This window comes from Protobothrops mucrosquamatus, unplaced genomic scaffold (genome assembly GCF_001527695.2).
Source record: "Protobothrops mucrosquamatus isolate PMUCROS unplaced genomic scaffold, P.Mucros_1.0 scaffold7763, whole genome shotgun sequence".
Lineage (NCBI taxonomy): Eukaryota > Metazoa > Chordata > Lepidosauria > Squamata > Viperidae > Protobothrops > Protobothrops mucrosquamatus.
In genome coordinates this window covers 1-14091 of record NW_015393562.1, presented here as the reverse complement: position 1 = coordinate 14091, position 14091 = coordinate 1, and the positions used below count along the sequence as shown (strand labels likewise).

Genomic DNA, 14091 nt, shown 5'->3' with positions numbered 1-14091 from the left:
GAAAGTGCAAGAAAAAAGTAAGAAAAAGATAAAAAGAAGTGACTTCCAATCTTTGTCACAAAAAATACAAACACACTTTGTAAAGTCTTTCTTCCTTACTTAGTATCTCTTCTTCCCTTAGTCATATGCAAATCCATAAACATTTCAGTCTGGATGCCAGCAAGAAGTCCATAAATGGTTCCTAGAATTTAAAAAAAAAACACATGTCTTAGCTTAACCTTGGTCCAAAAAATCAACTTTGTACTCCTTCCTTTTGCTCCTAGCCATCTTGATCTTTATTCATGTAGCTATCTCATAGGATTTTACCTCTGTTCAGGGGTGGGTTTTTTTTTTCATTCCAAAGACTTCTTTAAATACTTAAGCTTATGATTTTTTTAAATTCAGAACTGAAGGCAGACTCATTTGGCATTTTCTCTTCCTCCTCCTCCAGCCTCAACTAGTCGATCCCGTTTGCCGGTTTTGGCCGCCCAGGCTTCTTCGTAAGCGTGTATCGAAGCTCGATTCCCGCGCCTTCCTCCTCGGAGGCAGGAGCTTTGTTCAAACAGTTGCGGGCGGAAACAAAATGTCTCAGTGCGGCGGTTCCTCGGCCTGCCGGCTGTTTTCGCAAGTCCGGAGACAGCCTCTTGCATTGCTCCTGGGGCAGCTGCTCGCCACGGGGCTAATCCAGGCCGAGAGGGCTGACGAAGCCCCGCCTTCGTCAGCAGGTAACTTGGCTGGAAGCTGCCATCTGAAATCAGCTTGCTAGCCAGCGATTGCCATTAGAAACAACGGCGAAGCAGTGGCCCCCAGCCTTTTGGGCACTGCGGAGAAAGGTGTGCATTTGTGTGCTGCCTTCATCCCATTGCCCTGTTGCTGGCATGACACGGACCGGTGCCGGTCCACGGGCCGGGGGGGGGGGGGGTTGGGGATCCCTGCTGCAAAGGCAAGCGGCCGGTCGTCTGTTCATTCGGATTTCTGCCCCTAATAAGACCCTTGCCACTCTTTCCCCGAAACCTTTGGACGGCGTCAGCTTACCCACCCACCCACCCGCTCGCCTTTCGGTTCTGTGGCGCTTCAGATGGCAGCGCCTAGCAGCGTAGCATTGCACTGAATTGCATTTATGTACTCTCTTTTTATAGGCAGCTCAAGGAAGCTTGCATGGTATTGGGGAGGGGGCGGAATCTCCCCAAATTCTACCATACAATCAACCCTGTTAGGGAGGTTGCCTGGGAGAAAAAGGGGTGGTGTAAAACCAAATGTTGTAGTCAGTGGGGAACTTGAATCTGAGTGTTTTCAGTCCAGGTCCAACGTTTTAACCATTATACAACACCAGCTCTCTAACAGAGGTTGGCGGGCCAACTTTTTAAAGATATTGAAATTGTACCTGGCTGTATACTCTATAAAAGAGGCACAGCGGCCTAGTGGTTAAGATGCTGGGCTTGTCAACTTGGCTGTTTGGAAGGCAAAAGATGTGCTAGGACAGGGGTAGGCAACCTTGGCTCTTTTATGACTCGTGGACTTCAACTCCCAGAATTCCTGAGACAGCTATGCTGGCTCAGGAATTCTGGGAGTTGAAGTCCCCCAGTCATAACAGCCAAGGTTGCCTACCCCTGTAGCTAGCTAGGAGGACTGCACGTACAGGTAGTCCTCGACTCACAAAGGTACATTTAGTGGCCGTTCGAAGTTACAACGGCACTGAAAAAAAGTGACTTATGGATGTTTTCAACACTTGCCACCATTGCAGCATCCTTATGGTAGTCTGATCAAAATTCAGATCCTTGGCAGCTGGTTCGTATTTATGACAGTTGCCGTGTCCCGAGGGGTCATGCGATCATCTTTTGCCACCATCTGTCAAGCAAAGTCAGTGGGGGAGCCAGATTCACTTAACAACCGTGTTACTAACTTAACAACAGCAGTGATTCACTTAACAATTGTGGCAAGAAAGGTCGTAAATGGGGCAAAATTCACTTAACAGCTGTCTCACTTAAGCAACAGAAATGTTGAGTTCAATTGTGGTTGTAAGTCAAGAACTACCTGTACTTGTTCACAACTTTGCAAATTAATATATGAAATCTCTGGTTCGGATTGCATAGAGCAGTGTTTCTCAACCCTGGCAATTTTTAAGATGTGTGGACTTCAACTCTCCAACTTAAGCTGGCTTAAGTGCACACATATCATGCTGGCTGGGGAATTGGGAGAGTTGAAGTCCAGACTTCTAACGCTGTCGAGATTGAGAAACACTGGCTTAGAGTAGCATAACAAGAAAGTTATGCAGCCAAGTTATGTTGCAGATGGGACAACAGTGGCCCCAAATATATGTGGATGTGCATTTCATAGGAAGAATTTAGGACCGCAGTGATGGATTGCAGGACTGATAAACCAAATCCAGCAAATCATAGAAGGCGGGCATACTTCAATGTGGCAGCTTGATTTGGTTTGTGACAATTATAATTCTTGGAAAAAAATGTCTAAATGACTTGCATATACAGTATTTCATGATGCTGTGATTGACCTTTTTCTTTTTGTATAGATAGTACTAGCTGTAAACAGTTGAAGATAATGAATATAATGCATAGTATGGAATCAGCTTGTTTCTGCTACATTCCAAATGGAACAATGTACTTACAAAATACTTGGTCAAGTATTCAGGTAAAGTCATGCTGTTGATGAATTCATAAATTAAGTGGCTAGGTTTTTTTCTTGGCAGAAAAAAAATACAATGAAGAATGTTATTGAAGATTTGGCAATATTAAAAAAATGTCAAATGGAATGTTGTATAGGAAAACTCTGGAGAAACAAGACATCTCTCCAGATGTCGTGTCTTCATTTCTATTGGCTGTCAAAGCTTTTGTGGAATTTCTTAGACTCCTCTTTGGTGTGGCCTCCTTTGCAAACAAATAAATAAGGTCTTTGTGCTGCCCAAATCCAATAAAATACCCACAGAATAGACTTTGTGTATACTGAAATAATTATCTCAGTATCTCAGCAACAAAATAATTTGTAAGCTGCCAGAGTCACTTTATAGGGGAGATGGGTGGCACAAAAATTTAATAAATAATATAGATAAATAAATAAAATAAAATAAAGAATGTTTCTAACACCTCTAATCCATGATTTTGGGAGAAACAGAGTTAAAGCTTATAGAATCTATAAGCTTCCAGTGGAAATTTAGGCATCATTTAAGCTCCTCTAAAATCTCATTTGAACACAAAGATTTGCATTAGAGTAAATTTGCATAGGAGTGCATTGTATAATAAAGGCCTCTATTTATTTTGTATTCAGTTAGGTTGCCAGGTGTTCTCCAAACAATTCTCTCTTTGTTGTTGTTAGTTGCGAAGTCGTGTCCGACCCATCGCGACCCCATGGACAACGTTCCTCTAGGCCTTCCTGTCCTCTACCATCTTCTGGAGTCCATTTAGGCTCACGCCTACTGCTTCAGTGACTCCATCCAGCCACCTCATTCTCTGTCGTCCCCTTCTATTGCCCTCAATCTTTCCCAGCATTAGGCTCTTCTCCAGTGAGTCCTTCCTTTTCATTAGGTGGTCAAAATACTTGAGTTTCAACTTCAGGATCTGGCCTTCTAAAGAGCAGTTAGGGTTGATCTCCTCTAGGGCTGACCAGTTTGATCGCCTTGCAGTCCAGGGGACTCGCAGGAGTCTTCTCCAGCACCATAGTTCAAAGGCCTCAATTCTTTTGCGCTCAGACTTTCTTATGGTCCAACTTTCACAGCCATACATTGCAACTGGGAAAACCATGGCCTTGACTATACGTACTTTTGTTGGCAGGGTGATATCTCTGCTTTTTAGTATGCTGTCTAGATTTGCCATAGCTTTCCTCCCCAGGAGCAAGCGTCTTTTAATTTCTTAGCTGCAGTCCCCATCTGTGGTGATCTTCTCTCTTAAGGATCCCTAATTGAGCCACCTAGAGGACAAGTTTCCACAGTTCTGTCAAAATAATAGAATGACTGATAATTCAGTCTAAAGCCTATTTGTGCCCATTGGGAAATCATTAGAGGGCTTTCTGTATTAAATCTTTTGGACAAACATTGGAAAATTGCAAGAATATCTGCTAAGTGGAGATTTTTGTTTTATGTTCACCTCTGCTAGTCCTTAGGAGTAAGCAGTCTGTGGCCACTCAGGTTTTGGGACTATAATTCCATGAATCTTTGCCATCAGGTTGCCTACTTTCTGTTGTCAATGAAAATGGAAACTATTTCTCCTAAATCAAGAATGAGTAATGTACAGCCTTCCAGATCTTTCAATTCCATTAGCTCTTGGTAATATTGATGCTACTTAGAATTTTACATGTTGCAGTTTACCAACATCTAGAGAGCTACATTCACCCTTGTTCTAAATCAGGGGTGTCAAACTCCCTGCGTCATGTGACGTGTCGCGATGCATCATGACTTTTTCCCCCTTACCAGAGCTGGGGTGGGTGTGGCTTCCACGTGAATCATCCAGCCCACGTGCCGGCAGTTTAACACCCCTGCTCTAAATAAATCATGTGGTCTACAGTATATAGCAGGGCTTTTCAACCTTTTCACCCATTGTACCACTTTTAGGATATGGCAACATCCGAGTACCACCAGTCGCCTAGCAAGGTGTTAAAAACTTGATGACCCCCCCAAAAGGGAAAAAGTGATAAAGTACAGGTAGTCCTTGACTTACAACAGTTCGCTTAGTGACTGTTCTAAGTTACAATGGCACTGAAAAAAGTGCCCCCCAAGCCACAGCTGAGCAAGACACCTGCATGCCCGCCCACCCGCACTCTTCCTCCTGTCTGAGGTTTTAATTGTTGTGAGCACTTCTGTTGAGGATTGGCAGCGAGGGTGGGGTGGGGAGGTGTTTGGTTTTTTTTGTTTTTTTTTCCAAATTTTTTTTTATTATTTTCCATCATAACAAAGCAATTCAAAGCATAATAAACACAATAACAAGTAAATACCCCCCATCCCCCCCCCAGACTTCCCAAACCTAATCCCAGGATAATATTCATATATGAGTAAACAAATACTAATATCCCTAACTCCACAAAATATCTTAATCTACAAAAAGGATAGAAAGAATAAACAAAATAAGAGAAAATCTAAAAACCTAAGTTATATTCTACCANATTGTATCCAAAAAGCCTTAATAACCTTACAAGTCCACCACATATGAAAAAAAGTTGCATCTGGATGTCCACACCTCCAACACTTGGATTCATAATTCGCGTAAATACGAGACATAGTTGAAGGATCCAAGTGCCATCTATAAAACATTTTATAAAAATTCTCACGTAAATTTTGAGCTTGTGTAAACTTCACATTTCTCACCCAGATTAACTCCCAAGTATCCATAGGTATTGTATCTCCTATATTTTGAGCCCATGGAGGTGTTTGGTTTTTATTCCCTCTGCCTGCTGGGTGGTTGCAGCAGGTTTTGGTCACTTCACATGACCCTGGGACACTGTGAATGTCATAAATATGAGTCAGTTGCCAAGCATCTGAATGTAAATCACAAGACCCTGGAGATGCTGCAACATTCCAGCTGATTGGCGCTTCTTCAGGGCTCAGCAGAAGCGCCAGGATCAGCGCCGAGCTACAGCTGGAGCCTGGCGCTGATCCTGGCGCTTCCGCTGAGCCCTGACAGCCCCAAAGAAGTGCCAATCACCTGGAAAGCAGCACTGATCCTGGCGCTTCCACTGAGCCCTGACAGCCCTGCAGCTCCAGCTCAGGCTTATGCGGTGCTGCCACCGGTTCAGCTCATTCCCCTCCTCTGCTACCACTGTTCTAGGATGGTCGGGTACCACCTGCTAGGTGCCAATGTACCACAGGTGGTACCCGTACCACTGGTTGAAAAGCCCTGGTATATAGCATCTACGTGTAGAGCCCCAGTACTATGTGTAAAGTTATTTTGGGGAGAGCAATCTTGGGATTTTTTAGACAAACATCAATATTTGCCTCTTGCTTTTTCCTCCACTTGTATGATTGAGTAAATAAACCAGAATAAATCATTTGTGGAACCTGAGTTTTTAGTTCGTAGCTTACAATCAATGCAAGATGTCAAGCCAGGAATTATTAATGGCTTGCAAGCTCTGCTTGGGTTTGGAGCAACAGATCCAAGTTCAAATGCAATCAGTTATTTGCAGATAGTACTCATCTTACAACCATTCGTTGAGTGATCATTTGATAGTAACTGAAAAAAGTGACTTATGACCAGTTTTCACATGACTGTTGCAGCATCTCCATGATCACATGATCAGAATTAGGGTGCTTGACAACTGGCATGTATGACGGTTGCAGTGTCCTGGGGTCACATGATCACCATTTGTAACCTTCCCAGCTGGCTTCCAACAAGCAAAGCCAATGGGGGAAAGCCAGATTTGCTTAGTCACTGCATTATTCACTTAACAAGGGCAGTGATTTGCTTAACAACTGTGGAACAAAGGTCATAAAATGAGGCGCAACTCACTTAACAACTGCTTTGCTTAGCAGTGGAAATTTTGGACTCAGTTGTGTATTTCTACTTGTTCACCTACTTGCGCGAATGGCTGTGGTAGGGTGTCTCAGGATTTCTGACTGAAAGTATGTAAACATAGACAAACTTTAATGGTAGTAAGAAATCCCATTGTTCCTTATTTCACAATTCATTTTAGGTTTTGAATATATAAATAAAAATTATTATATTTTTTTAGGTGTTCACAAACAGCACTGGATTATTTCAAGTGGTGTATATCCCAGATGAGCGTGACTGCCAAAATTCCGAACATTTGCTCGACTTTTTGAAGTGCCTGATTAGCAACATTTGGCAGCCTAGTGTGTCTAATCAAACGCTCATAACAGTGGACCAGTATGTTGGGAAAACATGTTTCAGGATCGAACCAACAAATAAAATACTCTACACTGTGAGAGTACAACAAAAGAGTGAGTAATATTAAGAGAAACCCATGTATAAAAAATACTTTTGTATTGTTAGAAGTGTGCATTTTCAGTACATAAGTGAAACAGGTTTGGATTTCCCATCTTTTCTTTTGTTCCAGTGTTGGATAGCAAACTCGTTCTGTTATTTGTTGCCGGTGGACTTCTTTTTCATTTTGCCTATAACCTGAGCAGGTACGTGTTAGCTTTACTGGAATCTGTCAGTTACATGAACTTGCTAATTTTGAAAATAAAAATGTGCTGCAAGTCTGCAAACCTAAGAAATTGCATTGATTTCAGCAAGACCTGAGACAAGTTACCATGGGTAGGGCTGCAGTTCTTTCCTTCCAATTTTTAAAGAGTGTGTTTATTTAGACCAGTGTTTCTCAACCTTGACAATTTTAAGGCATGTGGACTTCAACTCCCAGTATTCCACAGCCAGCAATGCTGGCTGTGGAATTCTGGGAGTTGAAGTCCACATGCCTTAAAATTGTCAAGGTTGAGAAACACTGATTTAGACGTACAATATTGTCTAAATCAGTGATCAGTAAATTGGTGGAATAAATAAGGTACATGTCATGGAATAAATCAAGTGACTTTACTGGGGCTGAGTGAGCATACATAGGATTGCGTTACAAAATTGCAATGCTGTGTTCTCCGGAATGTAGTATCAAAGCAGTAGAAGTTTTGGACTCTTCTCTGAATGGGAAGAGAAACAAATGCTTTCAGAAGGAGATCTGATCTTAGATGCTCTCTTCTGCCATGAATCTCATGGCCTTTAACTCTCTGACATCGATTGTCGCAAACAAGGGCTGATGGAGTGGATATTCTCTGGATCTGCCCAGAAATCTAGCCACAGGGGGGGAAAAATTGCATGGCCTCCAGTACACTCTCTATAGAAAGGAGTTGCATATACAACCTCTATACAATAAATGAGGTCACCTGTAGAAAGCTTTATAAAAGAGTTGGATGGAAGTTGGCAGTAATTTATTTATTTGTTTGTTTGTTTATTTGAAGTTTATTGGTTGCCCATCCTACCACTGAATAACTAGGTGCTTAGCCATGATGTATTTAGTTGGCTTAGCCATAATGTATTTAGCAAACCATGATTGAATTCACCCCTCATATTAAGCTCTGAATCATGATATACAAACCGGAAGGACTTTGCACAGTAAGATAATCTAAAACTGAAACCAACCACATTATAGCTTAACGCAGCTTGTGAATCCAGGCAATATGAAGCAAGGAATTCTCATGCGATGTTAATTGCAAGATGCAGAGCTGTGTAAGTAAGTGAAGTGATCTGTAGAATTTAAATAAAGCTATATATCTTTGCTTTTCTACTTTCTTGAACCTGTTTTCCTTTGCAAAAGATTTACTAGCATTCATGTGTTTCTCCCAAACAGAAGTAATATCTTCTATTATTCTGCTGGGATAGCATTTGGCATTTTCATACCTCTAGTCTTTCTCGTTTTCATGCTTAAAAGGTTTATTCCCAAGGTAGGTTTATGACTTTTAATATAAAGTAAGACAGCAAGTATGTGATGCTTCCCCAATGTTAACTGAGCTTTTAGTTTTGTGGGCGAATCAAAGGTTACTGAAGTGGTTTAACCATGGAATAAATATTTCAGCAGTCAGCTAGTAGCATGATCCCTAACTGGTAAAGCAGAATAAACCCTTAACATTACTGCAATTTGGGGTAAATAGTTTTGAATTCAATGTTTTCTATAGAGACACAGTCAACTAGTCATTTCTTTTTGGACAAGATTTCATTATGGGTGGAAGACTCAAAATCGTAAGATAGGTAACAGGGTGGGCAAAGCATTTTGATATTCTTTGTATAAACAAAGCACATTTATTCAAGACAACAGTTGAATCCAGATTCTTTTTCTCTACTGGAAGTAGTCCTGGAGTAGAATTCAATTTAAATTGTATTGGTAGAAGAAGATAATTGATCTTCAGGCATCCTCCTTTCCTCAGGAGATCCCTGATGCTACTTCTTCCCGTTATTCTAGAGGTCCCTTGACCCTTCAAAGCGGGTTTTCCGAAGACATAGGGAGCTGCAGTAGAAGGAACGAATCACTGAAATATAACCCATCAGTTCTTGATATAGCTAATCCAATAACTCTTTCATCTTTGACCATAAAACAGAAGAGCTGACTTTACTTTCCATGTCAGGAAAACACAAATTTCAGTTTCCTAGTGATATACCAAGAAATATCAGTCCTTAAAATGCTGTATTAAAAATACAACGCTCGTTCAATGTTTTGCTTGGTTTTGCTCCGTGTAAATTTAGGCCCTGGGTCATATTTTAATTGCTTTTTGTGGCTCTGCTAAGTTTTTATCAGGCAGAAATGTAAGAACTTCCCATCCTTAGATTGTATTTGTACCTGTAGAAAATCTTCCTCAGTGGCCATTAGATGTTCCTCAGAGGAAAGGCATGTGCTGTTCCCATGGTGATGTAGTCTTTCTAACCTTAACATTCAATGTTTGTGCTAATTGTGGTGAAACTATGTACCCCTGAGACAAGAGGTATGTTTGGCTTTTGCTAAAAGAACCTTTTGACTTTTAAATTCCAAAATGAGATTATCATTAGGTTTGTCTAATAGTGAGCTCTTCTCTTCTCTAAACTTGTTTCAGCTTGATTTGGGTGGTTTCACTAACTCCACTTTTGTATATCTGTATGGACATGCACCATAATCAAATGTCATTGTTCTTCCCCCCCCCCCCTTCTTTTAGCTAAGTACCTTCTGGATTTTAATGAGTGGCTGCTGGTTCTCTTCTCTGTATATGTTCTATGTTTCAAGAGAAAAACTGAAATGGATGTGGAACAATTCTACATATTATATACTGGGTATGAGAATGAATAACAATATAAGACCCTTTGAAAATGAGCTTCTTTGGCAGTTACAATTCTCTTCAGTCCTAAAATGGAAAGCTTGTCAAATAAAGTGCATTATCTCCCAAAAGTTGCAGACTCAGACTAACTATATTCTCACTAGACATACCTATTGCAGGTAATCCTCAAGTTACAACCATTACTTTAATGACCATTCAAAGTTACGTCACTGAAAAAAGTAACTGATGACCAGTTTTCACACTTCAGACTGTTGCAGCATCCCCATAGTCACGTGATCAAAATTTGGACATTTGGCAACTGGCATGTATTTATGACAGTTGCACTATCCTGGAGTCATGTGATCACCATTTGTAACTTTCCCAGCTGGCTTCTGACAAGCAAAGTCAATGGGGGAAGCTTGGCTGCATGATTCACTTAATAACTGCAATTATTCACTTAACAATTGCGACAAAAAGGTTATAAAATGGGGCAAAATTCACTGCCTTGCTTAGCAATGGAAATTTTAAGCTGTGGTTGTAACTCAAGGACTACCTGTATACTTACAAGTAGTCTTGGTTGCATAACTGGTGAATCTTAGTTATATTTGAATGACAGAAAGACTATTCTGAAAACCTTCCAAAACTGAGATTTTATTGTTCCCCTCCCTCCTGGCTCTGGGATACAGCAGACTTGTATTCGTTTGGATGTAAAAAAGATGTCTGTTCCCTGATGGGAAAGATGACACTTCAGATAGAGATCTCTATCTGCCAAATATGCTGTCCAGAGGCTTCAAGAGCATCTGAAATTATGTGAAGTGATACAAACATTCTTTATGTAGTGTCCTTTAATATATATATGATAAATCATCACTTAGTATTTAGTCATTGCTGGTTGTGTTTGTTCCTAGCACTAAACCAGGATTTATTATTATTTTTATAATGCTGGCTCATAATGCTAAACAATCGGGGTAGATTCACACATCCACATGCTAGATTGACTTTATGTGTGAACTAAATAACTGAGTAAAAGATATGCTTGTTCAACCTTTGCTACATAGCTGTAGTCATGTAAACTCCTGCTTTAAAATCCTCATTAGCAAATACAGATGATCCTCACCTTACTACTGTAATTGAGCCCCAGATTATGGTTTTAAGTAGTTGCAGTCGTAAGTTGAGGCATCATGTGACCGAATCTGATTTTTTTGACATTTTCTGCCAGAAACCAGAGGTTAACACTGGGAACCAGCAAAAAAGTAGCAAATCATGGTCACATGAATGTGTGGGACACTGCAAATGGCGTGAAGGTGAGCTGGTTACCAGGTGCACAAAATCTGACCAAGGAGAAGGGGTGCAACTGTTGTAACTTCAAAATGGGTTGTACGCAACTATGGGGAGGTTCATTGTAACTTTGGTCATTAAGCAACCAGTTGTAAATTGAGGACTACCTGTATTATGAGATTTACCTCAGTAAATATCCATACATATTTATGAATGTATATACAATATTGCTCTTTTTTTACTGGAATCTTGATCAGAAAGTTTTTTAAAAAAATCATCTTTCCATGAGTATTATTTTAAATGATGCAATTGGAAAATGAGCATATTCTACCATTTATTAGTATTAATAAAAGTTAATCTTCCCATAAAATGCTGGGCAGATACATTTCCAGAATAATCAGCCTGTGTCCTTCAGATGGGCATATGTGGTATAACTCTAAGCTGCTCTTATGCCATAAAAAGCATCCCACTAACATAGAAAAAAAAATCAGGAGTGGAAAGAATTGACTTCTATTTTACTTAAATATCCCTCCCAGAAGCAAATGTTACTTATCACAATTTAGCCTCAAGTGAACGGTTAGTTGCAAGTAAACCTATCACTTTTTTATCTACTATTTATTTCATGGCTTGGTGTTTTTTTTTTCAGGGTATATTTTATCAGTTGGATTGATCTCTTTTGCTATTTGCAAGAAGCACGGGCCACTCGGCAGCCAGCAAAGTATGAACCTCTTGATGTGGATGTTGCAGCTGAAAGGCCTGATCTTAATTTATTTTGGCATTGCAATCCCCTGGGTTGCCTATGCAGTCATAACTGCTATGCTCTGTACAAAACTCCTGCATTATCCCCTTCGAGCATCCTGCTATATTGGCAAGTCAGTAATCTTTCCCTTATTAAATCAAAATGATATTCTTGTTGTAGCAACTGTATAATGTAATCAGACATTTCAGGCAATTTTATTCTGTCAATGAAAACCGTGTTGTTTATTTATTAAATTTGTTTGCCCCCTATGTTCTGCTTTCTGTCTGAGCTCGCACAGTGCCAGAATGTCCCGGAAGTTGTTTGCTTCTGTCCCCACTCAGCTGTAAAGTCATTCAGTGCAAGGCCATGGGCCTTCCAGCTCAAACTGAGTAGCATCACACTGAGAGAGAACAACTTGTCCTTGAGGATGTAATTTTTGGCATTGGTGTACTTTTTCTAAAAGTTATTGTCCTATTGAATTATATTATTTGAGAATTGGATTATACAAATCTACAAATAAACTGGCTGTGTTTGTAGCAAAGCAGGATTTATGTTGCCGATGCTTAGTTAAGGAAGCATGAATCATTCTTTGAGGATAAGCAAAACAATTTCCTGATTCGGTTGTTGCCATTCCCTCAAGAAAGCATGGGTTGGTTTGAGAAACAGAGTCTGTTTAGACATTTGCTTTAGTGCCTTGGTAAATTGGCAAAGGGTCTAGAGAGCAACACAAAACTCAAGGAAAAAACTAGGATTCTGGGACCAGCCCTAAAGATTAAAACAAATCAGAATATGTAACCGTAGTTTCTCTTTGCCTGATTAGTTGTGATGCACTAAGAGATGCAGTCTGAGTTACATGAAACCTGTCTCAGCATTATATGAAATCCAAGCTTCTGTTTTGTCATTCACTGCACTTCCTTAGAAGCAATTATTCTAGGGAGCCTAACAGTTATCTGGGGCCATATTCAGTATAGAGTATTCTTACTCTATATTGTGGGTATGTCATTTCAGAAGTAGTAGCATTATTAGGGATTTTTCTGACACATGGTTGTGCCCTAGTATTTGAGCTATGATTACACTTTCTTCAGCACTTTTTAGCATCAGGGCTATTGTAGACACCGCATGCAAATAGACTTACTTTTAATCACTCTTTTGGATGAAAACATATGCTAGGACAGTGGTGGCAAACCTGTGGCACGCGTGCCAGAGGCGGCACTCAGAGCCCTCTCTGTGGGCATGCATGCCATTGCCCCAGCAGAGTTTGCCAGAGTAGCGAGCACATGGTGTTTGGAAGTGACAGGGCAGGAAATAAGCGAGCAAGCGACGTTGCCCCCCGGGGATGCCCCAGAGATGACGAGGGACTGGCCCCAGCCACGTTCACCCAGTCTGCCATGACCACTGCAGCCACACCCACCCAATGGGCCACGCCCCACATCCCCCCTGAGTCCATCACAATGCTGATGCAGCCCTGGCCCTTTGCGATAAATAAGTGGGTTTTGGGTTGCAGTTTGGGCACTCGGTCTCTAAAAGTTTCACCATCACTGTGCTAGGATGTTCTGCTTTATTTGCCAGATAATTCAACGTGTGTCTAAATATAGGTGCTTTCAAGGGGGAGAGCAGTTCACTCATTAAATTATACAATGATATCTGTTGTTAGAGCTTTTAGCAATAAACTCAGGAATCTGGGGAGGGGGAACTTTCTTTTAGCATTTTGAATTCTATTCATACTCAGTTGTACTTGGAATCTCATTAAAGGGTTGCAGAACTGTTTGGGTACAAAATTGACACCTCGTCAAGAACTCAAGTTTGGCTGTGCTTGGAGAAGCCTTAAGAAGGAGATCTGATCTCCAAGGTGGCAAGGTTAGAAGGTGACTTCTTACCTTTCCCCATTGCGAAGGGTTACAACACAGTCCTCTCTATGTCTGCTCAGAAAGAAGGGTCACTGGAATTTACTTAGGAGCAAACAACATAGCTAATAAACTCAAATTACCTTGAATGTAATTCTTTGATTATTTTAACTTGGTATGGATTTTCCATTTAGTATGAGGTAGTCAAGAATAATAGTCTGCCTGTCGGATTCTAGATAATTCTTTTTAAAAATGTATTCCATACCCTTTGGGTTTCAAATCCATACTATAATCTTTAAAGTACCTCCCTCCCCTTCTCCCCCCCCCCTTGGTTTAGAAAAGCTGCTCAGTATTTCCACCCAGAAAACTTGGAGACTCGTTATCTGACAGAAGACGAATACCGGGAACAAGGAGAAACAGAGACCGTGAAGGCCCTGGAGGAGCTGCGCATATTCTGTAGGAATCCCACTTTCCCCTCTTGGGTAGCTGTGGTCAAACTGCAATCCCCACAAAAGTAG

The 14091-nt window shown here is 40.8% G+C and overlaps 1 protein-coding gene across 1 annotated transcript; it reads left to right on the top strand.

Moving 5' to 3' along the window:
• Positions 1–696: 696 nt before the first annotated feature.
• On the top strand, positions 697–14091 carry LOC107300641 (nuclear envelope integral membrane protein 2-like). The gene is made up of 8 exons (XM_015829951.2): positions 697–704; positions 2510–2628; positions 6652–6880; positions 6997–7069; positions 8281–8374; positions 9614–9728; positions 11637–11862; positions 13911–14091. The coding sequence occupies exons 2-8, from the start codon at positions 2539–2541 to the stop codon at positions 14089–14091; spliced, it is 1008 nt and encodes a 335-aa protein (XP_015685437.2). The 5' UTR covers positions 697–704; positions 2510–2538.

Bases quoted from the DNA above. Each gene is read 5' to 3' on its own strand.
- LOC107300641 (XM_015829951.2), top strand. From the start codon at position 2,539: ATGAATATAATGCATAGTATGGAATCAGCTTGTTTCTGCTACATTCCA. The intron at 2,629-6,651 runs GTAAAGTCATGC...ATATTTTTTTAG, and splicing joins ATACTTGGTCAAGTATTCAG to GTGTTCACAAACAGCACTGG. The intron at 8,375-9,613 runs GTAGGTTTATGA...CCCTTCTTTTAG, and splicing joins TTAAAAGGTTTATTCCCAAG to CTAAGTACCTTCTGGATTTT.